Source organism: Microtus oregoni, unplaced genomic scaffold (genome assembly GCF_018167655.1).
Source record: "Microtus oregoni isolate MIOR12 unplaced genomic scaffold, Mior012 000016F_ref0000370, whole genome shotgun sequence".
NCBI classification, from domain to species: domain Eukaryota; kingdom Metazoa; phylum Chordata; class Mammalia; order Rodentia; family Cricetidae; genus Microtus; species Microtus oregoni.
This window is the reverse complement of record NW_024543075.1, coordinates 40639658-40666629: the sequence shown is the minus strand read 5'-3', so window position 1 is coordinate 40666629 and position 26972 is coordinate 40639658. Positions and strand designations below refer to the sequence as shown.

Below are 26972 nucleotides of genomic sequence, written 5' to 3'. Positions count from 1 at the left end.
AAGCACAACCATGACTTACACCCAGGTAACCCACAGTCACAGAGAATGATGAATGTGCGGGGAGTGTCATTTAAAGGAGCCTTGCTGGTGTAGGACAAAGGCAGTGTTGGAGTCACAGGAAGGAAGTCTGATAGAATGTCTGACCTGCGTTCACTCCAGGTCACCACTTCAGCTGCAACAGGTCATCCAGACTTCAGGTCTGAGCTCGGCCAGGTGGGGTTGTAAATGAACCTGATGTGTAACTTAGAGATTTAGCTGAATGATAAGTGTCATTATCAGGAGAGATTGAGACGGTTATTGCACCTTAAAACATTTTAAAATGTGTAATTATTTTGTGAGTTATTAATAAAATCTGAGGTTCATAAGGTTGGCAATGGGTTTATCTCATTCATCTCTATGTTGCCAGAGCCCAGACTGCCTGGTACATAGTAGGTACACACATAGCCCAGACTGCCTGGTACATAGTAGGTGCACACATAGCCCAGACTGCCTGGTACATAGTAGGTGCACACATAGCCCAGACTGCCTAGTACATAGTGGGTGCAACATAGCCCAGACTGCCTGGTACATAGTGGGTGCACACATAGCCCAAACTGCCTGGTACATAGTGGGTGCGCACATATACATGTGATGACCAAAGTGAAGTGAGCCTAAGCATCTTGGAGGAAATGCCGCTTGTTGGTTCCTGGCCTGCCGGCTTGCTTAAACCCAGAGTAATCACACAGAAACTGTATTAATTAAATCACTGCTTGGCCGATTCGCTCTAGCTTCTTATTGGCTAACTCTTACATATTAATTTAACCCATTTCTATTCATCTGTGTACCACCACATGGCTGTGGCTTACCAGCTGAAGTTCTGGTGTCTGTCTTCAGCAGGGCTACATGGCTTCTCCTTGACTCCACCCTTCCTCCCAGCATAAAGCCTAGCTTTCCCGGCCTAGTTCTGTTCTGCCCTTGCCATAGGCTCAAAGCAGTTCTTTATTCATTAACTAATAAAAGCAACACACAAACAAAATGGCCTCCCACACCATAAGCACAGAAGCCCAGTGTTAAAAGAAAGTAAGTGTCAGTTCCTCAAGAGCCTTCGCTCCCATCTCTGTCTCAAATCCCACAGAACTAGAATGGGTGGGTATGATGTGAACGATTTCATCACACACATGATGGACTTAGTGAGCTGAAAATAGGCTCATTAGTGGGATGGACACTCTTAGAATAGGTGAATCTTGTCACTCCATAGAACCCTCATCTGCAGCAACACAGTGATAATGGACCAGCTCCAACCTCCTTTATGCAGGACAGTAAAGTTTCAAGGCCAGATGTGCATCTTCTTCCTGTGTTTTTCTAGGATGAGGGTTTTGATGTCACCATATGGAGTCCTCCAGTGGTAGAGCAGTTCCCATTTCTGATTTGGAGCCAGTGTTTTCACGGTTCAGGATTGTGCTGGGTTGAGGTAGGTTAGAGCACAAATTTAAGTTCCTTTAATAACAAAAATAAAAATCAATTCTTTTAGTCTAAAAACGCCTTAGTATGTAACGAACATCAAGCAAGACACTTCTGTGTACGAAAAGAAATGTTGCTGAAGCAGTCACTGGGAACTGCACTCTTCACCCTCCTCTCCATCACAGGGAATAACTGAAATGTTTACATCCCCTGACTGTAAGGTTCTTTGAACTGCAGCATCCAAACCAGGAATCATCAGAAACCTCTGCCCCAGTTCCCTTAGGACTTGACAACAATTCACTCAGAAGCAAACGTTCCCATCTGTCTACACAGGCTTAGAGTTGAAAGAATCAAAACTTCTGGACCTGAGGGTGAAATATTCCTTAAGACTAAAGGAACAGGAACTGAAGATTCCGTTAGTGCTTTCTTTCCTTGCTCTAGTATCTTAGCACAAACTTCACAGGCTAAAACAGCACCTCTTATCACCTCACAGTGTGTGACTCAAATCTAGGCTCTCTTCAAATGGCCGTTGGGCTGGGCTCTTAGCTGCAGGCTTTGGGGAAGAATCTGCTTCCGGATTCATCCCAGCTATCCGCAGAATTTATCCGTCTAGACTATAGGACTCACCTCTCTAGTTTTTTGATACATTTCTCCTAAAACACCATGCCCCAACTCCCCCCCCCCAAAAAAAAAACAATACCACTTCTAGGAGCAAAGCAAGGGAAAGGCTCTTGTACCAGGATTTTATTTTGGGCCACAAACCAGCTCCCAAATCATGACATGGAGACTTGTTCATTATGAATGCCTGGCTTTATCTTAGCTCTTATTTTAACGTTTCTCTTTACGTTTTGCCTCGGGATTTTTTTTTTTTACCTTTCTTTCTGTATATCTATTCTGTGTCTGGCTGGCTGGCAGCTGCCTAGCTTCTGGCCCCAGGCATGTCTCTCTCTTTTTCCCTCATTCTTTTCTTTTTCCCTCTTCTTTAGCCTAGATTTCTCCTACTTATTCTCTCTGTCCCCCAGCCCTCCCTATCCCAATCCCACCTATTTATTGGCCATTCAACTTTTTATTAGACCAATCAGGTGCCTTAGGCAGGCAAGATGAAACAGCAGCAATCTTTACATAATTAAACAAATGCAACAAATTTTTTTATAATTAAACAAATGTAACGCCTTTATATGGTTAAATATTCCACAACAGGCTCTTCTTCAAGGGGCCCCATCAGATTAGGCCAAGTCAGCCTGAATAATGCAGAATGATTTCTCTGTTTCAAGGTAAGCCAGCTATTAATTTTAATTACATCTGCAAAGTTCCCATTGTCATATTCAGAAGACAAGAGTAGTAACAGGCAAATTTCTGCCTATTATAATCTCCTGGGAGGAAAAAACTTGGACTCCACTTTCACAGAGGTTGCAGAATAGGAAGAGATCAGAATTGAGTCTTTTGGAGCCTGGAGAATGACCACAACATCATGAAGCACCGGAGAATAAGACTGCACCGCCTAAAAGTGTGTAAGTTTGAACCAAGTACATCTCAGCCAGCCCTGTCAGAAGACAATAGATTCTGCCCAGATGGCCAGAGACATTTGCAAGACCCTAAGTTGGGTAAGAGAAAACAGACAGAAATCCATAAAATACAACTGAGATGAAATCCTCCGAATGTTAGTTAGAAACTTTAATAAAATCTGTAAAACTCGGGGTTTTGTGTTGATTTCATTGGTTAATAAAGAAACTGCCTTGGCCATTTGATAGGCCAGCCCTTAGGTGGGTGGAGTAGACAGAATAGAATGCTGAGAGGAAGGGAAGTGAGGTCAGAGATGTGATGGAGCCAGCCGCCAGGTCAGACATGCTGAATCTTTCCCAGTAAGACACCACCTCATGATGCTACTCAGATTATTAGAAATGGGTTAAGCAAGATATGAGAGTTAGCCAAGAAGAGGCTAGAGATAATGGGTCAGGCAGTGTTTAAATGAATACAGTTTGTGTATTGTTATTTCAGTTGTTAAGCTAGCCAGGCGGCCGGGAGCTGGGTGGCAGAAACGCAGCCCACAGCTCCTTCTACAGGTATATACAGTATTTCTCACACTGTTAAGGAGGCAAGTGAGGTGTATGCTAGACATAGGTTTAACTCTTCAGTTCTTATAGCCATGTCAGGAAGTTGATTATTATGTTCACTCTTTCCAGACCAGAAACTGGAGCCCATAGAGCAACTGAAAATACTAGATTTGATTTGTTGAGGAGTTCTCTATGACAGGTTCTGGGCCACATGCATTGTCTCAGTTCATCACTACAACCATATGAGAAGGATATCGCTATTATCTCCATGTTTAAATGAAGAGCCTGAAGCTATGGGATTAAACAGCACACCCCAAATCACTGGGCTCATCAGTCACATGATAGGAAACCTAGGCTTGTCATTTTTATTTTATTTTATAGGAAAGAGCAAACCTCGGTTTGGGGCTAAAGTCTGCCAAGTTCCTTCCTTTGCAGAGAACAGTGCTTTGATCAGTCGCTGTGGTAACCAAGGGAAACCATGTCATTCCTGCAAAGCAAAGCTATGACTCCCGACAAGGTTGCCCAGTGTGATCAAATGTAATCTCAAGGATGCAGCCACAAAGGCAGAAACCACTGCTACACCGGAGAAGTGGGGTAGAGGGCAAGCATCTCTACACCTACATTATGTGTGCTGCTAGATCTGCACCAGAGTGTCAAAATATGTCAAGGGCTTTTCTGCTGAGATCATGGCTGCCTTGAGGTTTAGCTCTCCTCCCTCCTCCCAGCAGACTTAGGGCTCATTGTCTTCTCGTCTTCTCTTGGCTGCAGGATACCTTGACCTGGCTGAGGTATTCAAGGTTCAACCCTCCTATTTTTCCAGTTAGCTACTCTCCTGCAGAAAAAATTACCAGCCCGTGTCTCTCTCTCTCTCTCTCTCTCTCTCTCCCTCCCTCCCTCCCTCCCTCCCTCCCTCCTTCCCTCTCTCCCTTCCTCCCTCCCTCCCTCCCTCCCTCCCTCCCTCTCTTCATTCCCTCCTCTCCCCTCATCTCCCTCTGCCTTCCTGTGCTTTGTTCCTATGCTTTTGACTGCTAGCCCTGAAAGACAAATGAAGTAACTTCTCAAGCTTGGGAAGGATCTGATTCATATGGAGACAGGCCTTCCACCCTGAGGTAAGAGCTAATGCAGGCTCTAACAACAGGAGACTGAGTGGGTGGATTCTTGCTTGGGGCTCAGGGGAGTTTGGCTTGAGTCTAGAATCAGAGATGGGTTGTTCAGACGGGATCAAAACCATGGCTCGAGTCAGGGAACCTGTTCAGCTGGACTGAAATACAACTGGTAGGACAGAGCATACAACTGTAGCCACTTGAGGTTTGCTTCTGAAGAAGCCCTTACTAGCTGGGAACCCCTCAGCATGTACAAAATCTTTCCTAGCTATTACTAGAGACTTACAATGTGAATTAATTTATGAATGGCAGCTTTCCACCAGCACCAGGTAGATGGAGATTTCTCCACAATCAATGCCGTCTGTCACTATTACATCCTCTACCTGTGATTTTCCTCTGAGCCTTCTGAGGCTCTAGTTGCATAGCTCCTGTGGGCCCTTCTAGCAGTACCATATATCGCCAGCAGAGGGTGCCAGGTTTTTTCACTCCACTTACAACCCTCTTCTAGGCTTCAGACTTACATTACTTTGAAAAACTAGGGGAAATATCCAGAAAGAAATGGAATTCGAGGGGCAAAGATAATATTGGAGGAAACTGTTGTCTTGACTAGTCTGTGGAAACATTTGTTCAGACTTTAAATTTTTTTAGATTTATTAATTTATGTGTATATATATATATATATACATATATATGCATGTATGTCCCTTGTACCCTTAGAGGTGAGAAGAGGACTTCAGATCCCCTGGAAATGGAGTTACCAGTAGTTATGAGCCACTATGTGAGTGCTGGGAGCTGAGCCCAGATTCTCTACAAGATTAACAAATTAACAAGTGTCTTCCCAGTTTCAATGTCTCAGCCTGTTGCTCTCGACCTTCTTCCGTGGCCTCCAGCAGGTTACACAGGAATGCCAGAAGCTAATAATGCGGGGACATTCTTGGGAGCTGTCTCTGCGTGGCTTTCCTTTGACTCTATTAGCCCTCGGGTGAAGCCTTGACCTGACGGAGCTCTGGCCATCACTGACCAGCTTTGAGGGCCCAGTCTGACACCGAGTGTGATCATCCAGACCACTGGGCCCTTGGCTCTGCTCTCCCCCAGCACAAGTCTGGGGACCTGGAAGGCTAGTACTGCCCCTGATTTCTTTCCGCTGCCCAACATTATTGCCTGACTCCAGCTGGCTGCCTTCTCAGCCATTTTCCTCTTTGTTTAATTATGCCAAGGGAAGAGCCTCCTGTGTGGGCAGGGATTGCGTAGGCAGGAGCTCACCACAGAAGCATATCCACGTATCATAGAAAGGCAGAGAAAGCCTTGAAAGGTGCAGACTACAGAGAATGCAACCTAATCAGACCCAGAGAAAAGGACTTAGGAACTGGGAAAAGGAGAAAGCTAGAAAGCCAGGGACTAAGATGTAATTTATCTCCTGCTTGGACCCCAATTGTGTGTGTGTGTGTGTGTGTGTGTGTGTGTGTGTGTGTGTGTGTGTATGTGTGTGTGTGTGTGTGTGTGTGTGTGTGTGTGTGTGTGTGGATTAGAGCTTATTACACGATCCTGGCACTACTGTGTGTGTGAAAGGTGGGCTTCCTGAGTAAATTACTAGTGTTTTGAGGACCTATCAGCTCCCTGGAGCAGTAAGTTCTTGCAGCACAGGTTAAGCGGCTGGGCATTAGGTGGTCTCTCTTTGGCTGCTTTTACTTAAGCTGCAAGTACCCCCCTCACCTCAGTTGTGATATTGATTACTGAAAAAAGGATCATACCTGTGTTACTGGGTCAGAGCACGCCTGGGAAATGTAAACCATTCTAACCACACACCACACCAGTCAAGTTTAGTGGCCCAGAAGCCCCAAGGCTCCAAACAAAAGCCAAATACAACCCTGGCAGGTCAAGTTACAACAGCTTCTCTCAGCCGGAACCTGGCTCTGCTCGGACATCATGTAATTTGACCGCTTCTTGAGCGCGTGGGTTGGTTTTTGACTGATTCTAGAAGGAGGGTCCGCATCTGTCTCCTATTAGCATCCATACTGACTTTGCATTCCTTGTCATTATCTAAATACCCCATTTCCTGGCCCTGCACAGCCTTCTCTCCAAAGCCTGGAAGGCCCTCGGCCTGGACCAAATTTCCTCCTTTGTTGTAATGAACATCTATCCCCTCAGCACATTGTCATCCCCTTCCTCCCCCATCCATGGACGTCCCTCTTCTCCACAGTAGCTGCTTTACTTTCCCCCTATAAACCACTTCATTGGCTGAGAGTGTAGCTCAGTGGTAGAGTGTTTGTCCAGCATGAGCAAGGCCAAGGTTTACTCTTCAACACTGCTGAATTCATTAACTAAACAACTTTCACTGGATTAGCCTATTTACAGCACTTCCTGATCATCACCTCTCATTACCCAGCAGCAGGCAGACAGAGGAGATGAGGACCAGCATGCTATGTCAACTGTGAAGAGCTACCCGTCAGCTTCTTTCTCACCTTTCTTCAAGGTCTCTTCAGTGGCTTCCTGTCTGGGCTGTTTCTTTTGGGGGTGGTATCACAGAGTTTGACCATGCTCCAGTGAGTATATAGGCAACACAAATTGGACTTTATATAATTTTCTTTTCATTTTGGGGGGGAAAGGCACAAGGATAGGAGAGTGAACCTGGGAAGAATGGGAATCAAGTGTGATCAGACTACATTATATAAAATAATCAGTAAAAATATGATGTTAAAAAAAAAGTTGCCATCAAAGAAGAGGAAATAGAAAGACTGTAAGAGCCAGAGGTGGTAGAGAAGCAAAAGGAAGCTGCCACTTTCAGACACAACGGGGCTGGTGCACATATGAGCTCACGGGGTCTGTGACAGCATGTACAAGACCAGCAGAAAGAGAAGCGGGAAAGTCACGCTCCTGAGCAAGGCACTGTGCACAATTGATGCTGCTGAGGGAAAGAAAATTTCTTTTCTTCAGTGGAGGAGGTAAACCAACTGCACTCCAGGGCCGGGAGATACTGTGAATAAGCAGAGCTTTCACACTGAGGAGAAATTAGTCAAGAAAATGAGCTCTGTGCTTTTGTGTGCTTTTGGTTGTTGGTTGGATGGATGGATGGATGGATGGATGGATGGTGGTTGAATGGTTGGTTTGGTTTGGTTTGGTTTCATTTGGCATTTTTTTGTCTTTGCTTTGATTTGGGGATTTTTAAAGAGAAAGAGGGGGATAAAGAACATGAAGTTGGTGGGAAAGGGGGTGTGTGATTTCTGGGAGGAGTTGGGGGAGGGAGAGAATATGATCAAAATACAAAAATGGAAACAATTTAAACCTCTGTTAGAAAGAATAAAGAGAAATGGCCAGCAGCTCAAGGCTCCTGAATCCAAGTGTGACCTTCATTTGCGGCCACGCTCTGTGTACGAGCACAAGGAAAGAGAAAAGAGGTGATGAAGCCAAGTGATGGTGGTGCACGCCTTTAATCCCAGCACTGGAGACAGAGCAGGCAGATCTCGAGTTCAAGGCCAGCCTGGTCTACAGAGCAAGTTCTGGAACAGACTCCAAACTACACAGAGAAACTCTGTATCCAAGAACAAAAACAAAAACATAGAAAAAAGTAATGAAAGAAGTGTGGAGGGCTTAAGAGACGGTTCAGCGGACAAAGTGCTCGCCAGGCAAGCATGGGGCCTGGCTTGGGGTCCACAGAACTGTGTCTGTAATCACAGCAGCCCATAGTGAGAATCCACTCAGAGACATCAGATTCCCAGAAATGTGTGGACCGGCCAGCCTATGCCGTCACAAACAAAAAGAAATCCAGTCTCCAACAAAATGGTGAGGAGTAACGCCCGAGGTGTCCTCTGACTGCCACACTCACACCAAGGCACGTGTGTACCACAACACACAGGAATGTATATACACACACATAAACACTCACACAAATCTCTCTCTCTCTCTCTCTCTCTCTCTCTCTCTCTCTCTCTCTCTCTCTCACACACACACACACACACAGATTTTTTTAAAAGGAAGTATGGGAAAAGGTCTGAGAAACCATTAGAGAATGGGCATACCATAACATAATACCACAAACTGGGCAGCTTAAATAAAGGGAATAAATTTGTTTACAGTTCTTAAACTACAAGTCTTAGGTCTAGGTACCAGCAGATTCGGCTTTTTACAGTGGTCATTTCTGGGTCTGAAAACACTTGCCTTCTCCCTGTGCCCCCACGTGACTGATCAATCGTTCCTGTGTATGCAGAGAGAGGGGAAGAAGGAAAGGGAGACAGATAGATGTCTGAATATCTGCTCACTCTCCTTCTCTTGTGAGGACATCAGCTCTCCAGACGCTTCTGGCCATATTTAATCTTCCTTGCCCCCCTTCAAAGCTTTTCGTCCTCTTACAACCTGTGTTTCACAGGTTGGGGCCCACACCTCCTAAGTGCTGTTTCCTCTCTCTCAATAGACTCCCCACTCCTAGAAATTGCAAATTTCTTTGTACTCCCCACTTCCCCTCATTACTGAGGACAGCCAAGGTCTCTGCGCCCTTCCTTACTCTCTGTAGGCCTTGTCACAGCCCTCACAGCTCCTTCCCCATTCCAGCTTAGATTCCAGGCTCAGTATTTTGCTCTTGTCCCTGTATTTTTCTGGTAAACTCCTACCTTTGATGAACCAAACCATCAACATCCCCAGCTAAGCTGCAGAAGAAATAAAGCTCTCCTCTGCTGTCCTATAGACTTACTCGGCCCCTCTGCTCTTCACTTCCCACCCCTACTCCATTTAGGTTTTGTTGGTTTTGTGCTTTTTTTTCCTTTATTAAACTATTTTCAGTAAGGCAATGGCTCAGCAGATAAAGTATTTGCTGTGTAGGAATGAGGACCTGAGTTCAAATCCTAAGACCTCACCCAATGCCGAGTTTACCAACACATATCTGCAATCCCAGTGTTCTTACTCCGGTGACGACAGGGAATTCTCAGAAACTTGGGCTGGCACACACACTGGAGAAGAACACGGAAGAAACCTTTCTCTGATGAGATGGAAGACAAGGACAGACACTTGAAATTGTCCTCTGACCTCCACACAGAAGCTGTAGCATGTGTGGACACATCCCCAACACACACACACACACACACACACACACACACACACACACATATCTAACAGTCCATAGCTCCAGAGCACACCAAAACCACAAATGTACAGTATTAGTTAAGATTCCAATTATGTTGCTATGGCAATAGTGAAAAAATTAAAGAGACTTGAGTGTGTGGAGGATTTTTTTGTGCAGAAGAACTGAAGATGGCAAAAAATCATTTCAGAGTAAAGAACATGCAGGCCTCTTCCTCTTCGCCACCCTCACACCTCCCCCACACTGCCTCTATGCATCATCAAAGGTGGCTTGCCCTCCAAGCTGCAGTCAGCTTGCAGGGAGGGAGGGTCTGCTTCCCCCCTTCACCACCTATGCAAAGCCTTGCTTTGTCTTTCAGGCACAGCCACTAGCCATCAAGCCACACTTCACTGCAGAAAAACATATTTATGGTTGTTAGCCGGGTGCTCACAACTTTGTTACAACCTTCCACTTCTGATCTCCCTTTATACTTGACACCAAGATTGCGTCTCTACTCCTATTGAAAGCTAGGGACTTCTATGCTTCTCTAGAATCTTCTCCCTGTTGTCTCGGAAATCTGACATCATGAACTCACCTTCTCCGTCCTTCCAGCCTCGTCTTAAGTCTTCTCTATATTGGAATTATTCCATCTGAAAACAACGTTTCCACATTCTTCTCTAGTTCTTCCTCTTCCTTAATGATGACGTTTCTAAAACGCCTTCCTGAAATCAGCCACTCCACTCCCTCCAGGCACATTCAGGTTTAGTACACCTACCTATCTTCTGCCTCAATTACTAACCAAAATGGCTCTTTCTGAGGTCGCCACTAAATTCTGAACAGTTTCTCAGCCATTCAGTTTCTTTCCCAGGAACAGCATTTGAATGACTCAGCACATTCCCCTTTGATGAGGATGTGGGAAGAACAGCCCTGTCCACTGCTGGTAGGAATGGAAACTAGCCCGCCATTATGGAAATCAGTATGGTGACATCTCAAATAAAGAAATGACTGGGCAGTTAAAGTGATTGCTGGGAGTCAAGAGAACCAAAGTTCAGATCCCTAGAGTCACATGATGCCAGGTACTGGGTATGGCAGCCAGCAGCAATTCCAGTCTATGAAGGGAGCGCACAGAAACCTGGCCAGTGAAACTAGGCATGTCTGTGAGTTCTGAGTTTGGCTGAGAGACCCTGCCTCAAAGAAAAAGGTTGAAGAGCAAACAAAGAGGATTTCCAACATCAACTTCGGGCCTACACATGCGCGCGCACACACACACACACACACACACACTCACACACACTCACACAAGTCTGACAATCTGGCATTCTATCCCTGGAATCCACATAAAGCTGGGAAGGAGGAATCCTAATCTACAAAATTGTCCTCTGATTTCTACATTTGTGCCATGCTATAAGCATACCCCGCCACACACACACATCATAAACACATGTGCACATACAATAATAATGATTAATAAAATACAGCTTAAAAGAAAAACAATACAACTGCCATATAACCTAGCTACAGGACTCCAGTATGTATACTGAAGTGACTCCATGTCCGACCACAGATTCTTGCACATTCATGCTTACTGCTGCATTCATCACAACCGCAGGAAAGTGGATTCTTTCTGTATGCTCATCAAAAGATGGATGATAATAAAATCGCAGAGCCTATACACAATGGAACTCTAGAGGTAAACACAAATGAAATTTGTAGGAAAGTGAATGATGTTAGAAAATACTACATTAAGCCAGGTAACTCAGAAAGACAAAAAAATATAGAATATTGTCTCATACGCAGATCCTAGCATACAATGTTTGTGTGTGGATCTAAGTGGATATGTGTTTACAGGAGACCATGTGAGCAGAGGAAGTGCTGCGAAGTAGGGGAGGGCAATAGGGCACTATGACATGAAATCAAAAAGAAGACTAAAAGGGGTTGGAAAAGGAGGTCAGGGGATATGGGAGAAGAAGCTCATGGGGAATTAACAAAAATAACTTTTAAATGCCAAAATGAAGCCTAATGCTATATATGCTCATTTAAAATTCCTAAAACAAAATAATCATAAATTTAAAAATAATATGAGGCCTAAATTTATAGTTCTCTGTGAGAGGGAAGGAATCCATCAAAAGTAACCTGCCTGGAACACAGTTTCTGTTACAGTTTTTATTCAGCTACTGGAAGTCTTAGGGACTTATTTTCTAATTCCCTTCTCTCACCCTCTACCTGCAAACACTCTAAATGCTGCCTTCTTGCTTCATGGACAGTTTTTAGATCCTTCTTCTGCACGATCTCTATGACTTTAATAAGTCATTACCGTGCCCATCTGAATTGGTGCTTTGACATGAGCCAGTGCTGCAATTGTTCCAATGCCCGTATCCTTCTGGGAAGGCTTACGGTGGTCTCCACTTGCCACCCCCTCCACTGGAAGATGTGGCCACTTTTCCACAGCGGATGCAGCAGGTTATAATGAATTTAGTGGCTTAACGCCAATCATTTATTAGCTCCTAATGCTGTTGGCCAGAAGTCTGCCCAGCGTGGCTGAATTCTCTGTCTAGGGTATCACAAGCTGTCATTTGCAATGAAATATATTCCAGAGATTCCAGGAAGAACTAAAAGCCTTGGTGTTTCACTGACTGCCGTAGGGTAACTGCTCTCAGCTAGAGACAACTTTCGGGTCCTTGTCCTGTGTCCTCCTGAATTCTCTAGCTTGTAACAGTGGTTGTCATTTCTTCAGAGGGTTCTCCTCTCTCTGCCATTAGCAGGATGTTGAGGGGTGGAGAGATGGCTCAGCAGTTAAGAGTACAGTAAGCTCTTCTAGAGGACCAGAGTTCAGTTCTCAGCAACTACACTAACAACTGCCTATAACTCCAATTCAGGGACCCAACAAACCTTCTAGCCTCCACAAACATCCATATTCATGTGACAATGTGACGCAATGCACATAAGTAAAAATTTAAAACTCAGTCTTTAAAGTCATTAGTGTACCAAGTTGGGCATGGTAGCTATCTTAGTTAGGTTTCTGTTGCTGTGCTGAAACACCATGGCCAAAAGCAACTCTAGGAGGAAATGTTTTGTTTTTGTTTTGGTTTTTGACTTGCATGTCCACATCACAGTCATTGTCAAAGTAAGGCAGGAACTCAAAGCAGGAACCTAGGAGCAGATCTGAAGTATGGAGCCCATGGAAGAATGCTGCTTACTGACTTGCTCCCCCATGGACCACCTTCCCAGGAGGTGGTAATGCTCACAGTAGGCTGGGCCCTCCCATATTGATCATGAAGCAAGAAGTATCTGATAGTCTTGCCTACAGGCAATCTGATGAAATCACTTTCGCACTGGAGTCCCTCTTCCCAGATAACTCTAGCTTCTGGTAAAGTTAACAAAACAAAAACAAAACGAAACACATAACCAAAAACTAGGACAGTGGTACAGGCCTGTAATTCCAGCATTGGGGAAGTGAATGCAAGACGATCAGGAGTTCAAAGTCATTCTCAGCTACACAGTGAGTTCCAGGCTAACCGGGGATACATGAGACCCTATTTCAACATGCACTTACTTCTTCAAGTATCTGGTTTCTGCTGTTGTCGGTCCAACCAGGGAAAACTCTTGGCTGTTACAGGACCTGTATGATTTGACCAGGACTGCCTGTGTAATTTCTGTATTTTTGAGAGCAACATTTTTGAGAGTGACATTGATTCTACTTTCCATACTGTAGTCACGTAGTTCATACCTCACTGTAGTCTCTGGGCCAGTTATACAAGGGTGAACATGATTAGCCATCACCCGCCAAGAGAATCAGGAAAATGTCTTTGCTAAATGCTACTCTACATGCAATCAGATAGATAGGTAGGAAATGAGAACCTTCCAGAAAGCGTATACCAAATCTGTTTGACTAGGAAATGCATAGCAAAAGGTGGGAGGAAACACTCAAGGAAGGCCAATGTGTGTTCAGCAGAGGGAATAAAAACTACAGAAACACAGCAGAAACCAGGCCACACGGGTTTCATAGATCGGATTCCTTCTCTACTAAAAGCAAAGATCAGTAGGTTGGCATAACTCCAATGGTATTCTTAACGTAGAACTCTGGACATAAGGAAGAGGATTGGATGTAAAGGGTCACCAACAAAGTATAGCAGCCATCCTAGGAGCCTGGGATTGTAGTAGCACAAGAGACTGTTGATACAAGCAGAGTTGTTCAGTAGCTAAAATCAACAGGACTTTGTGATTGATTGAATGTGGGAGCGATGTAGCTCTATCCTCCAGGAAGCAGACTCTCAAACAGAGATCACTGTGAAGGATGTTTACTGAGAAGTACTCTTGAAGTCAACACCTGTGCAAGAGGGGATGAAAATAGGACTGGGCAAAGGGAGAGGCTGAGCAGTAATCCAGACCCAGCAGAATCCTCAACCACCCTCAAAGGAGGAGCTGGGGTGTTGTGAACAGATATTCCTTCAGTGGGATGAGGAAATGGGCTCTTTCTCTTCTGCTGATTGATCATTGGATGCATGATAACCCAGGAAGAGTTAGTGATGTTGAAGGTACTCTGCTCTGACAACTTCTGGAGAGGACTGATTCTTGAGCACTGTCTTCTAGGCAATGAATCCTTTCTTTTTGAGGAGTCTGGACTTTGTACCACAAGGTCCATTACAGGGGTGGAGGAGCATGGAGGATAAGGATAATTTTATGTGTATGAATGTTTTGTCTACACATATGTATATATACCACATAAGTGTCTGGTGCCCACAAAGTCCAGAAGAGCAATGGATCTCTTGGAATTGGAGTTGAGAATCACCTTATCTGTGCTGGGAACCACGCCCCAGGTCCTCTGCAAAAGTAGCTGGTGCTTGCTCTTAATAGTTGAACCATATCCCCAAGCCTAATTCCTAAACTTTCAATTTGTGCACCTTAATGTTCATATATAGGACTGTGAATTGCAGTCTCTGGTTTATTTAGTGAAATCCCCGCTATAGTAGGAGGTCTTCAGGGATAGACTAGCTGCATGGAAAATAGTGTACAGTCCCATAATTGATACCTAGATACATGGTTTGTTGGATAACTGAATGCAATCTACATCTATTTCCATCTTTCTCTCCTCCTGTATTTCCTTTGTCCCCTTGTTCTTCAATGCTACCGTCACCCAGTATGGGAAAATTCATCGGATTATCAGAGATACCACCTGTGCTGGAGCTGAACAAACAGCACAGCAAGTTCCTCTGATCCAGGGCTCTCAGAAGAGCAAGGGAGACAGCGGAGCACGGGGGAGTGGGTGATGACATCCCAGGCTCAACCCTTCCTACAGTGCTTCATCCCTTATGAACTCGGCGGTGCCTGGTCAGGTCCTCTGCAAAGCAGTCAAAGGATACTAACTTTCAATTCCCCATTTATCCAGAGTCCACCCAACTCTAATCCCCTCTTCCACTGAATGCCACTCCCACTCCCACACTTCTGACAGTCGCTTTGGGAGTCCAAATGATGATACTTTATCTCATACTGGAATGGGAAAGAATGAAAGAAACAATACTGAAAAAAGAGGCCAGGCCTGCCTCAGGAAGCTGCGTCCGCTCAGTCTTGTGCTCCACACGCACCTCCTGCTTTGTTCCCTCCCGCTACATCCCAGTGACTCAGTCCTTTTCCGGCCCCCTCTCGTGGGAACCCAGCACCCTACACCAGTGCTGCACCTGTGCTAAGGGCAAACAGGGAGCATCAGCGTTTCGGGTGCAGATGGACGCTGCCTAGAGACCAAGCTACCTAATTGCCATCATTCATCTGGGACAGGACCAGGACTAGAACCCCACTACACCTCAATTTAGTTCATTTAGTGCTAGTGCGGTTCTCACATCCATTCCCAGACGCCTCCACTGCCCTAGTCAACTCTAACTAGAGGCAGGCTTTTACTGTGTACAGTCTCCGTTGTGAGCAACTGCGGCTCTCCCTAACCTTCTGGAAGCCCTGGAGCAGAAGCTTAGATTTGGGTTTCAGATAGAAGATGGGGTGGTCTGAGGCAGAAGCTGAGGCTACCCCAGCTCTCACAAAAGCTGCAGAGAGAGCTAAAGTAGTGAGTGATCTGTGGTGGTTACTGCGGCCACTGCGGCAGAGCATGGTAACTGTGGCTCCAGGAGGGCTAACGCACCTGCTCTGTAGTGTGGGATCCTGGGGCAGAAACAGTATCACCACCGCCACTTCCACATTTTCTAAACCACCAAAGAAAGATGTTGGGCCCCTCAGCAGCAGCTACTCACTCCTCCCGTCGTGCAGTCCCCTCCGCAGACGCGCGCAGGCGCCCCTGTATACACACACACACACACACACACACACACACACACACACACACACACACGCTCAAATTTCCAGAACTAGAGGCAGTGGTATGAGAGGTGGGCAGGAAAGACATATCTAAGAGAAGAGTGGAGAACCTAGCGCGGGGGCGAGCCTGGAGAGCAGTCACCCAGGAGCGGGCGTGGAACTCTGGAGAGGGGGCGGTGCGCCAAGTGTCACCAGGTGGGACAAAAGCCGCCCAGACAGAGCCTGGGACCGGCTGGAGTCAAGGCAAGGCTGGTGGAAAGTGGAGGGGTAGGAGACAGGGCAGGGGGCGGGAACCAAGAGGGGCGGGCGATGTAGTGGGCGGGAGCCTGAGCCATCAGTGCTTCAGGGCCAGGTGCAACGGGGGTTGTAGCCCACTTGGCGGAGCTGAGTGGGACTTCACGGGGACCATGGAGCTGCTCAAGCTGAATCGCAGTATGCAGGGACCCGGAACCGGGCCGGGTTCCTCCCTGTGCCGCCCGGGTGTCCCCCTCCTCAACAGTAGCACCACCGGGAACCTCAGCTGCGAGCCCCCTCGCATCCGCGGAACCGGGACCAGAGGTGGGTGCCTCCCTAAAACCCTCTCACTGCACCCCATAGCACTAATGAATAACCCTCACGACCTCTACACTGTCAACTGCCCATTGCTTTCCCTTGTAGTACTTCCACACACTGTGCCTCCAAGGTCTTACAACTCCATCAAACCTTCACAGAACCTGGTTCAGAGCCCTGGCCTCTTACTTCCTCTGCTATACCTGTGACTATTGTTCATCCCCAAGCTCAGCACCCCACAGCCGGGAAGCAAAGAGCAAGGACCTCTCCTTGCCAGTAGGTCTAGCTCTTTTCCTTTAACATCCAGTTTGCAGAGCCAGCACTGGAGAGAGGGAGAGGGAGAGAGGGAGAGAGGAAGAGAGGGAGAAGGGGGGGAAGAGAGAAGCCTGTAAAAGAAAGAAAAAGCAGGAGAAGCCTGTAAAAGAAAGAAAAAGCAGGAGAGTGTGTCAGTGAGGGCTGGAGCTCTCTGGACTGCCTGGATGAGAGTCTGGAGTTGTAATCTGTCCCCCGACCCCAGCCTTCCCAAGAAAAGATTGTCAAATCTGAATTTAGCTGGCACTAGGGAATGCTGCCTTTCTTGTTTCTATTTGCCCCAAAATTCCTCTGCTCCCAGAGTCAAGCCCTTCATCTATTTCCTTGCCTTTTCTGTTTTTCTGAAGGTTTTGGAGTCCCATCCAAAGACTCCCAAGTGTCCCCTCTTCTTATGTCTCATTTTCCTGGAGCCACCTTCCTTTTGCATGAGTCTCATCCCTGTGTCACCGGCATCCCTTCCCACTGCCTTCACTCATCCTGTCTTTAAAGTGACTCTCCCTCCTCCCATCAGCAAGCGTCTTCAGTGCTTCAATGAGCATTTTAAGATGCATTTCCCCCTTCCCGTACCCACTTTCAGTGTTTAATGAACACTTGCTAGGGTAAGTGCTGGGGACACCGGTATGAACTAGACAGGATCTGCAGTCTCATCATCGGTCTGCAGTCAAGTACACAGGGACCAAGACCATTGCCTGGAAATCCCAGCAAAGGCTCTGATTGAAATAGGGACAGCCAAGGGTGATGGGGTCTGATAACCTTGCCAAGGGTGCAGCCTGGGAGCTTGGGTTCTGTAAACAGAAAGGGAAAGAGTTGGAGTCTGTGTTCGAGAAAGAAACGTTGGAATAAATTACAATCCGCATAATTACTTACCCCATAAAACAGCCCATTCTTTCTCCGTCTGGCTGTTACCCGCTGTCACTTCAAATATTTCATTCAGGAGATATTTACTGAAGCAGAAACTGCGCTAGGCAACAAGGATATGAGGGTAACACACTGTCACAATCCTACTTCATGGAGCTCAGAGTTTATAGGGAAACAGACAGGTAAACAAGGAACACTTCCAGCCTGCCCTGCTCTTGGGAATCAAGATTGCTTTCCTGGGGTTGTGAGACATGGGTTTAAGCAGAAAACTATGGCACACAGAGAGCTAAGTGAAGGAGCAGAAGGAGCACAAAGTGTCTTAGGTAAAGACAGGCTGTCTAAAACGCTCAAAGTTTAAGCCCATGGCAGATTTGTTCAGCACAACATAGTTTTTGAATGGCCGGAACATGTACCATTAAAGGTACATAATCAACACTCAGGCTGGACCAGCCTGGAGTATTATTTATGGAGAGCTTTAAGACCTTGCAAGAGTGTAGCATTGAGATCTATGAAGGATTCAATAGTGTTTCCAGGGTTAGTTGTGTTGTGTCGAGAATGGATGTGTGGATGAGATGGAATGCAGAAGGATACTTTAGAAAGCTATTACATTACACAGATCTGGATGAAAGATGATGCTAACATAGAGGTGCTGGCAGAGGGGATGAAGAGAAGTGGATGGACTTGAGAGCCACTTCTGGAAATGGAATAAACAGACCCTGATGATCGATTAGAAGTAGAGAGGGTGGATGAGATCAAGGAATGACATCCAGTTTCTAGTTTGGGAAAACTGGAAGGATGTAGATGGCATATCATGAGAAAGATAATCAAGGAGGGGCTGGATATGCACTTCATATTAAAGCCCTTGCCTAGCTACTGCAAGGTTCTGAATTCAGTCCCCAGCAACAAGGGAGCAGAAATAGCTTTGGAAGAGGGGATTACTATAAACTCAGTTTGGAGTCCATGGAGTTCAGACAATGATGGCTAACTCATCAAAGCAGCTGAGTACAGAGATCTACAACTTACCTAGGAGAGCTGAGCTGGAAATACAGCCTTGAAAAGTCTTCACCTGGAAGGAGAACTGGAAACCATAGGAACAGGAAAGAAAAATCTTTTTTAATAAAAACATTGTATAAGACGAGAACAGGGAAGCTGACACGGGCCCCTACAGAAGGCTGTCATTTAAAGGCAAAGCAGAGGGAGGAGATTCCATGAAGAGTGAAATGAAACAGAAACAGTAGCTGTGTCATTGCAGAAAGGAGAGGAAAGTCTTGACTGAGGTGGAGTAGGTGATGCTAAATATTGCTATGACGAGTCAGAGATGAACAAAACACAATGGGTTTGCTTAGGCGCAATAACTAGTCCTTAGGAGGATATGTGGAAACTGAGACCTGACTCAGAGTGGGCTATGGGAAGGAATAGCAAGAAGTGAACAAGAGTAGTTAGTCAAAGTGTCCAAGAAGTAGAAGTGCTGGGAGAAAGAGAAAGAGGACAGTGATAGAAATCTTGTGTGGTTGCGGAAGAGTAGGCTGTAGCCGAGCTTTACTGCACCCCCCCCCACACACACACACACACTTTAGAAACAGGGTCTCATTTGTTGCCCAGGCTGATCTCAAAATGGCAATTTCAAGTTTTTTTCTGCAGATTTGTTATATCCTGGGCATTTAAAAGTACGGAAGAATCAAGAGAGATATTTAAAGGTTCTCATGCAAGGGAGAGCAGCGAGTAGAGGAGGGTCGCTGAAGGAGCAAGATGCTCAGTGATTCAGAGCCCAAGGACAAGGACAACCTCATTTATCTGGATGCTGTTGCTTGGACACATCAGGTTGTTATGCAGGTGTGCAGACACGCCGTGCAAAGAGCGCTGGCCAGTCTCACTGAAATAGTACCCCACAGACGCACACGTCACCTGGCTCACTACGACGTTGCCGAGAGAAATGTGGATGCTGCGCACTTTATTTTTAGGCAAATCTGAGACTTCACCATTACCGCACATGCTGTCCATAGTAAAACGGGTGATAACCACACTCAGTGTTGTCCGCAGTCATTTCGAGGTGGTTTGTCTGTCACATACTACTCTTATTTTATAATCACCTACAAAATAGCACATCTTCCCCAAGGCTGCGTAGGTAAACCTTCTGAAGATATCCCCAGGAAATCATGCAGTATTGTTCGTCAGCACTCAGACATTTTCAGTAATGACTCGGATAGTCTCTGTGTTCAGTCAGGCTTTCAGCTATTTCACACAATCAAGATTAACATCTTAGCTGAGCTAGACGTGTTAGCACCTGACATTTATACTCACTTAAATAGTGCCCACACATCTTGGCTAATGCCACCCCCTCAGTCAGAACCGCCGGCCCGTGATTACTCCCCCATTCACATACAGAGCTCTGCATACAAGCCTTGCTTCCTGAGGATGTCATCTGCACCCTGAAGTGTTACTTAGTGTTGGTTATCGTTGTTGCTTACTCCTCTGTCATCACAGTTACTCAGGTGTTCTTTAAACTTAAACACAGCCTATATTCAATTTGATATTACCAGTTATTACTCAAATAAATAAGGGCTACCTTCACCTACCTCTATATTACTCTCAAGTTCTAAGGCATAATTATATTGCCAATTCACCATTGCATATTCCCTCTGCTTACTTGCTCCATGCCACTGACACTTGGGTGTGTCTCATGCACCCCGCTATTCCCCCAAGTTAGTTGAACCCTATCCACGCTCACCACACATATATACACGAGTATTACAACGATGTCTCTGTTAGCAAAAAACCAAATATAGCACACCAGGTGAAGGCATTGGCTGCTTCAGTTCCTGTGAAGTTTTTCTTAGAAAACCCTGTTTTGTTTTGTTTTGTTTTGTTTGTTGACAAGCTACCTGTACCCTAGGCTGGTCTTGAACTTGTGATCCCCTGCCTCCAATCCCTAGGACTACAAGCGTGTGCCACCACATCTGGTTTAGAAGGTGCTGGGGATCAAACCCTAGGCTTTGGGTGTGCTAGGTAAGCACTCTACCCACTGACCACATCCTCAGCTTAAGCCTATCGTTTGCTTTAGATGTTGTCTGGATCCTTGTGCTTATGCTTCTCTGCCATTATCAGGCTGATCACACACACACACATGCATGCACACACACACGCACACACACACTCTCACACACACGCACACACATGTACGCACACACACACAAATAAACACACACATTTACAGTCTCACATACTCTTTCGCAATGTTCACACGCATTTGCTATACAATTGCTTGTCATGCTTATTATAACTTTTAACGTCTTTTTTCCAGAAAATTCCAAGTATATTAAGAATTTCATAAAGGGGAAGCCTAGCTTCATCTTTTTGGGCCACCACTAGGTCAAGAGCACACATAGGGTGTGTATCGACTGCATGAATGGATGTGACAGTTTTTAGGTACTTGTGTAGTTCAAAGTGCTACACAGCCTGAAGTGTAGTAATTAATGTTAAGGTGGGTAGAGACAGAAGAAAGTGAACTTGGAGAAAACAAAGATGCAAAAAAGGCTATCTGCTCCCCCGCCCCACGTCCAAGGGCCTCTCTGACAAAGATCTTCAAGAGTTTATTTGTTGTCTCTGCACACACACACACACACACACACACACACACACACCTCATGCACTTCAAATTTGCCAGACATAAGCCTTTCATAATCTGTCCCTGTGAAAAGAACATAATTTAAGTCAGTAATACACCAGTAATTGTAACACTCAGGAGGTAGAGGCCGTAGGATCTCTGTGAGTTCATGGCTGGTCTGGTCTACATAGGGAACTCCTGGACAGTCAGGACTACATAAAGAGACCCTGTCAAAAAAGAAGAGGAGAAGAAGAAGAAGAAGAAGAAGAAGAAGAAGAAGAAGAAGAAGAAGAAGAAGAAGAAGGAAAGAAGGAGGAGGTTTGAAAAATAGGCATACAAAAGCAAGAGTACTACATCAAAATCATCCTGTCACCTGCTATTGGTCCATCAAGGCCCTCCAGTGTGTGTTTCCTAAGATACACTGGCAGAAAAGGGAAGTACAACAGAGTGAGGTGCCATGATGGAATAGAGAGACAGGGGCAAAGAGGAGTTCAGATTGGGAGAAGAAAGAAATAGTGTGTGGAATGGTTGAGCCCTAAGGCAGCTGTAGGCAGCAAGACATTTCAGACACCCCAAGATCGAAGCAAGTAATGTTACTGCTAAGTCCTGTGGGGTGTGTGTGTGTGTGTGTGTGTGTGTGTGTGTGTGTACATTCGTGCAATCAAAATAGGAAATCAGGTTCCCAATATCCACGATCTGGAATTACAGACAGTTGTGCGCCAACCAGCATAGAAATGCTCTTTATAGCTAAGCCTGCTCTCCAGTCCCCTGTTTGAGGATTTCTAATAAATAGAGCTTATTTATTATCTAATAAGTAGAATAACCCCTAAATCAGCTAGTTATCATTATGAGCCAGTAATTCAGTTTAAAAACTAAGCCAAGAGCCAGCTAAGCGAAGCAAGCTGGGCAGTTAAGGAAGAGAGGCTGTACCTCTGGACTCCTACTCCCACAGTGTAGGAGGCTTTCTGTCTTCAAGCTCCTATGTCCCTGACACTGAGGCCGTGGGTATGGATGACTCAGTCCACTTCAATTCAATCCAGTTTTGTTCAGGTTTGCATGTTTATGATACAAAGGTCCAAGGATGAATCTATCTCCCCATAGACAATGACACAAATGAATTGGTCACCTTTCTAGCCCTTCTGACTCACCCAGCAGCACTGGTCTCCCCTGGGGCTCCTATACCTTCTTGAACATCTCTCAAACTCACTTCCTATCACACTGTGTGGCAATTACCTCTTTAAGTGTCTCAGATTCCCTCTCTACTGTCAGCTCTCGAATGGCAGTCACCTCTTTGTCCCCAGAACCTGACACAAAGGAAGTCCTCTGCAAATGTTTACCGAGGAAGAACGAATCTTTGGAGAATGTTAAAGCACAACGTGGAGAGGAAAACAGGGGCTCTAATAAATGTGTAGGGAACATGGAACACGCAGCGGTCAAAAAGTAGATTAGCTCCAAATGAGGTGCTCACGATAGCCTTTGCAAAGCAGTGGCAATCAGTCTGATTCTTGGTAGATGAGGAATTTATAGGCATTTACCAGATTTGGGAAATGTTTGTGTTTGGGGTGGAAGCAGGGGGGTTATGAAGAGTTTTCATTCCAAGGCTGAGAAGTCAGCTTAAGAAGGAGTCACGAGTGCTCGTGGTGCAGGCAAGAAACTGAGTCATCAAGAGACTGGAGTGGATGCAGCGCTGAGAGGATGCAATAGCCCTGAAGGAGGGGCTGTGGACAGCACACAGCAGGGACAGTCCTGAAGGAGGGGCTGTGGACAGCACACAGCAGTCACAGCCCTGAAGGAGGGGCTGTGGACAGCACACAGCAGTCACAGCCCTGAAGGAGGGGCTGTGGATGGCACACAGCAGTGAATGGCTTTTCCCTTCTTTTAGTTGGGGGAAGGGTTGGTTTGGTTTTGTTTTCTGTTTGTTTGTATTTTGGGGAACACAGACATGATCCAATATGGTACTCAAATCCTCCTACAGCCACCTCTCTCTTCTACCTAGAACTGGAACTGGCCATTAGAGTCACCCTTTACGCGGTGATCTTTCTCATGAGTGTTGGAGGAAACGTGCTCATCATTGTGGTCCTGGGACTGAGCCGGCGCCTGAGAACTGTCACCAATGCCTTCCTGCTCTCCCTGGCAGTCAGTGATCTCCTGCTGGCTGTGGCTTGTATGCCCTTCACACTCCTGCCCAACCTCATGGGCACATTCATCTTCGGCAGCGTCATCTGCAAGGCCGTTTCCTACCTCATGGGTAGGTGAGACAAACATCCCCGCCTTGGCCCTCTCCCTTCTTAAAGTACTTGGCAAATACAAGGGTTTTTCCCGATGAGGGTGAGGAAATCACAGTGTCACCATGCAGTGTGTGTGTTCCCAACGTGATCGTTTCTTCTCATGTTGCTTAGGGGTGTCAGTGAGTGTGTCCACGCTAAATCTCGTGGCCATCGCCCTGGAGCGGTACAGCGCCATCTGCAGACCACTGCAAGCACGGGTGTGGCAGACCCGCTCCCACGCAGCGCGGGTGATCTTAGCCACGTGGCTGCTGTCTGGGCTGTTTATGGTCCCTTATCCTGTATACACCGCAGTGCAGCCAGTGGGGCCTCGAGTGCTACAGTGCGTGCATCGCTGGCCCAGTGCGCGTGTCCGCCAGACCTGGTGAGGGCACCCACCACACTCTCTTAGGAAGTCCTTTTCCCACCTTCCTCAGATGCTTCACCCCTTCCTCAGAGCAGTCCTCCCGCTCCAGGAATTTCCCCTCCAAGCCCCTTTCTACATCCCCACATTTGGAATTCCAACTTGGGGGTCCCTCGCCAGTCTCTTGACCTTCCAGCAGCATCCCCAAAGCCTAACCACCCCTTCCTTGATCAGCTGGCCACAGGCCAATTTTTGCCTCTTCCTCTACCTGTAACTGGCCACACAGGAGACATTATTGGTCTGTGTTATGTCCCCAGGTCAGTACTTCTGCTAATGCTTTTGTTCTTCGTCCCTGGCGTGGTTATGGCTGTGGCCTACGGGCTCATCTCTCGCGAGCTTTACCTTGGCCTTCGCTTTGATGGTGACGATGGTGAGATCCAAAGTCGGGTCCGAAACCAAGGAGCCCTACCGGGTGGAGCAGCATCAGGTGGGTGAAAAGGTGAAATGCACGAGGGGCGGAGCTTTGGTAATGGACATGACCTCCTTAGTGGTGGATCAGGGTAAAAGCCGTGGGGAAGGAGCATGGAGTGGATGTTGGGCTAGAGGACTTTGCCTTCTGCTTTGATCGCACCCTCTGTGCTCTATGCTTTGTGCTCTGTGCTCAGGGCCTGTCCATCAGAACGGGGCTTGCCGGCCTGAAACTAGCCTGGCTGGGGAAGACAGTGACGGCTGCTACGTGCAACTTCCGCGTTCCCGACTGGAGATGACTGCGCTGACCACTCCCACTCCTGGGTCAGGCCCTGGCCCTCGGCCCAACCAGGCCAAGCTGCTGGCTAAGAAACGGGTAGTGCGAATGCTGCTGGTGATTGTTGTGCTTTTCTTCCTGTGTTGGCTGCCAGTGTACAGCGCCAACACATGGCGCGCCTTCGATGGCCCAGGGGCACATCGAGCCCTCTCAGGGGCCCCAATCTCTTTCATCCACTTGCTGAGCTACGCCTCTGCCTGTGTCAATCCCCTAGTCTACTGTTTCATGCACCGCCGCTTTCGCCAGGCCTGCCTGGATACATGTGTCCGCTGTTGCCCACGGCCTCCACGAGCTCGCCCCCGGCCTCTTCCGGATGAGGATCCTCCTACCCCCTCCATCGCTTCACTGTCCAGGCTAAGCTATACCACCATCAGCACACTGGGACCTGGATGAGGGGTTGAAGGAATGGAGGGTAAGACCGGACACACGATCCCTATAAACAGATCCATCCAAACACATAAGAAACACACCATGACTCATCCGGGTGGACGCCCAACAGCACGGATAGCCGCCTACACACAGAAAGCATTATCTTCGCTGCCCCACCTGAAACAGACTGGAGTCTCAACAAGCAAGGAGGCACACTTCTGATAGGGGACTGAGTCCCACCCTAGACACCTGGCACTGACCCCACTGGATAGACAATCACAGTGTCTGTAGTAGTGAATTTTCGCTACACAAGGGGAGCTCTGACAACAGCTGACTGGCACCTGTGCGTAAATTAATAGCACTGTTCATTAGTGCCCATACCTAATGCCAGACTAACCTAGGACGTTGCAGACTGTCCCCAGTTTGACCTCATCATTCCCTTCATCACCCAGCACTGAAAATAACAAGAGGCCTAATCACATACCTTCCCAACATGCAGACCTTTCCGCAATGAAAAGTCCCCTATCCCTTTCTATTAGGGACTGTGGCCCTGACCCTCTTCTTTCACCAGACCACTTCTTAAAATAATAAATGACTTAGTGTCCTCTTGGATGTTCTGAACTTTGGGAGGCAAGTGAGCAGGTGTGGATTGTGTAAAGGCTTCTTCATCTGTTTTCTTCCACAACTACTCAACCCTGTGTCCAACACTGTGCAAAAATGTCTTGGGTATGCTCTCACTCGGTTTTCGTCTTGGATCTACCCATAGTCCAGTGATGATTCTGGGATCCAGCATGGCAGGTGGGATATTCACGACACTTCATGTTTCCTGAGTACATTCTCCCATTTGATGCCACTGTCGAAGTACTATATTAATGAATGCTTGTTAAACTTTTGATGAAAAGATAGAAGGTGAAAGACTACATAAGACTTAGATTATTCAATGTGTGTTTGAAATACCAAGAACCAGACTATGGCAGGCACAGGAAAGTTAATTGAAGAGTAGGGTCTTTGTATTAAATACTTGATCTGCTTTAGTTTCAGAAACTGGCCAGGATACGGTTGACTAGAAGTGCGTTCAGTAGATGTAGCAACAAAGAGACCTGGGAGTGAGAGGATGGAGTGTAGAACTGGCAGTCAGTGTGAGCCTCCCAGCTCAACTTCTCTTTTCACCATAAAACTCATCTAGCCCCAGAGAAGGACAGAGAACAGCAACCTTATCACTTCATACACACACGCGAGAGAGAGAGAGAGAGAGAGAGAGAGAGAGAGAGAGAGCGCAGCAAGCAGGTGAGGATGATAAGGAGAGAATGGACAAAAAGAGAACTCCTTGATCCTTTATCTAGCAATAGATAGAGAATTGGATGGCTTAGGGTTGCTGCTGCTGTGATGGACACCATGACCAAAAGCAAGCTGGGGAGCAAAGGGTTTATTCCGCTTACACTTCCACATCATAGTCCGTCATTGAAGGGACTCAGGACAGGAACTCAAACTGGAACCTAAAGGTAGAAGTTGCTGCTGGGGACATGGAGGGGTGCTGCTTACTGGCTTGCTCAACATGGCTTGATCAGCCTGTTTTCTTATAGAACCCAGGATCACCAGCCCAGGGATGGCACCACCCACAAATCAATCACTAGTTAAGAAAATGCCTGACAGGCTTGCCTACAGCCAGATCTTATGAAGGCATTTTCTTTTCTTCTTTTTAACTTTCTGTTTATTTATTCTTTGTGTCTTTCACATTGTACATCTTCATCCTATTCATTTTCCTATTCCTTCATATCCACCTTCTGCCCTTGAAACCTCCTCCAAATAAAACACAATTTAAGAAAAAAAAAGAAAAGAAATCTTGTCATGGAAGCTGCAGTGTGACACAGTGAGTCATGCAGTAAACCCTTTTGTCCAC

General features: G+C 46.5%; 1 protein-coding gene and 1 long non-coding RNA gene across 2 annotated transcripts; one reads left to right on the top strand and one right to left on the bottom strand.

Annotated features, from left to right (window-relative positions):
* Window positions 1–1246: 1246 nt before the first annotated feature.
* LOC121458085 lies at window positions 1247–18716 on the bottom strand. Its single transcript, XR_005975799.1, has 3 exons — window positions 18690–18716; window positions 17676–17764; window positions 1247–1476 (listed from the first exon to the last, which is right to left on the bottom strand). It is a non-coding gene; the product is annotated as an uncharacterized LOC121458085 (long non-coding RNA).
* Cckbr (cholecystokinin B receptor) lies at window positions 15975–26972 on the top strand. Its single transcript, XM_041667210.1, has 5 exons — window positions 15975–16505; window positions 23267–23518; window positions 23670–23919; window positions 24216–24385; window positions 24564–26972. The coding sequence occupies exons 1-5, from the start codon at window positions 16355–16357 to the stop codon at window positions 25094–25096; spliced, it is 1356 nt and encodes a 451-aa protein (XP_041523144.1). The 5' UTR covers window positions 15975–16354; the 3' UTR covers window positions 25097–26972.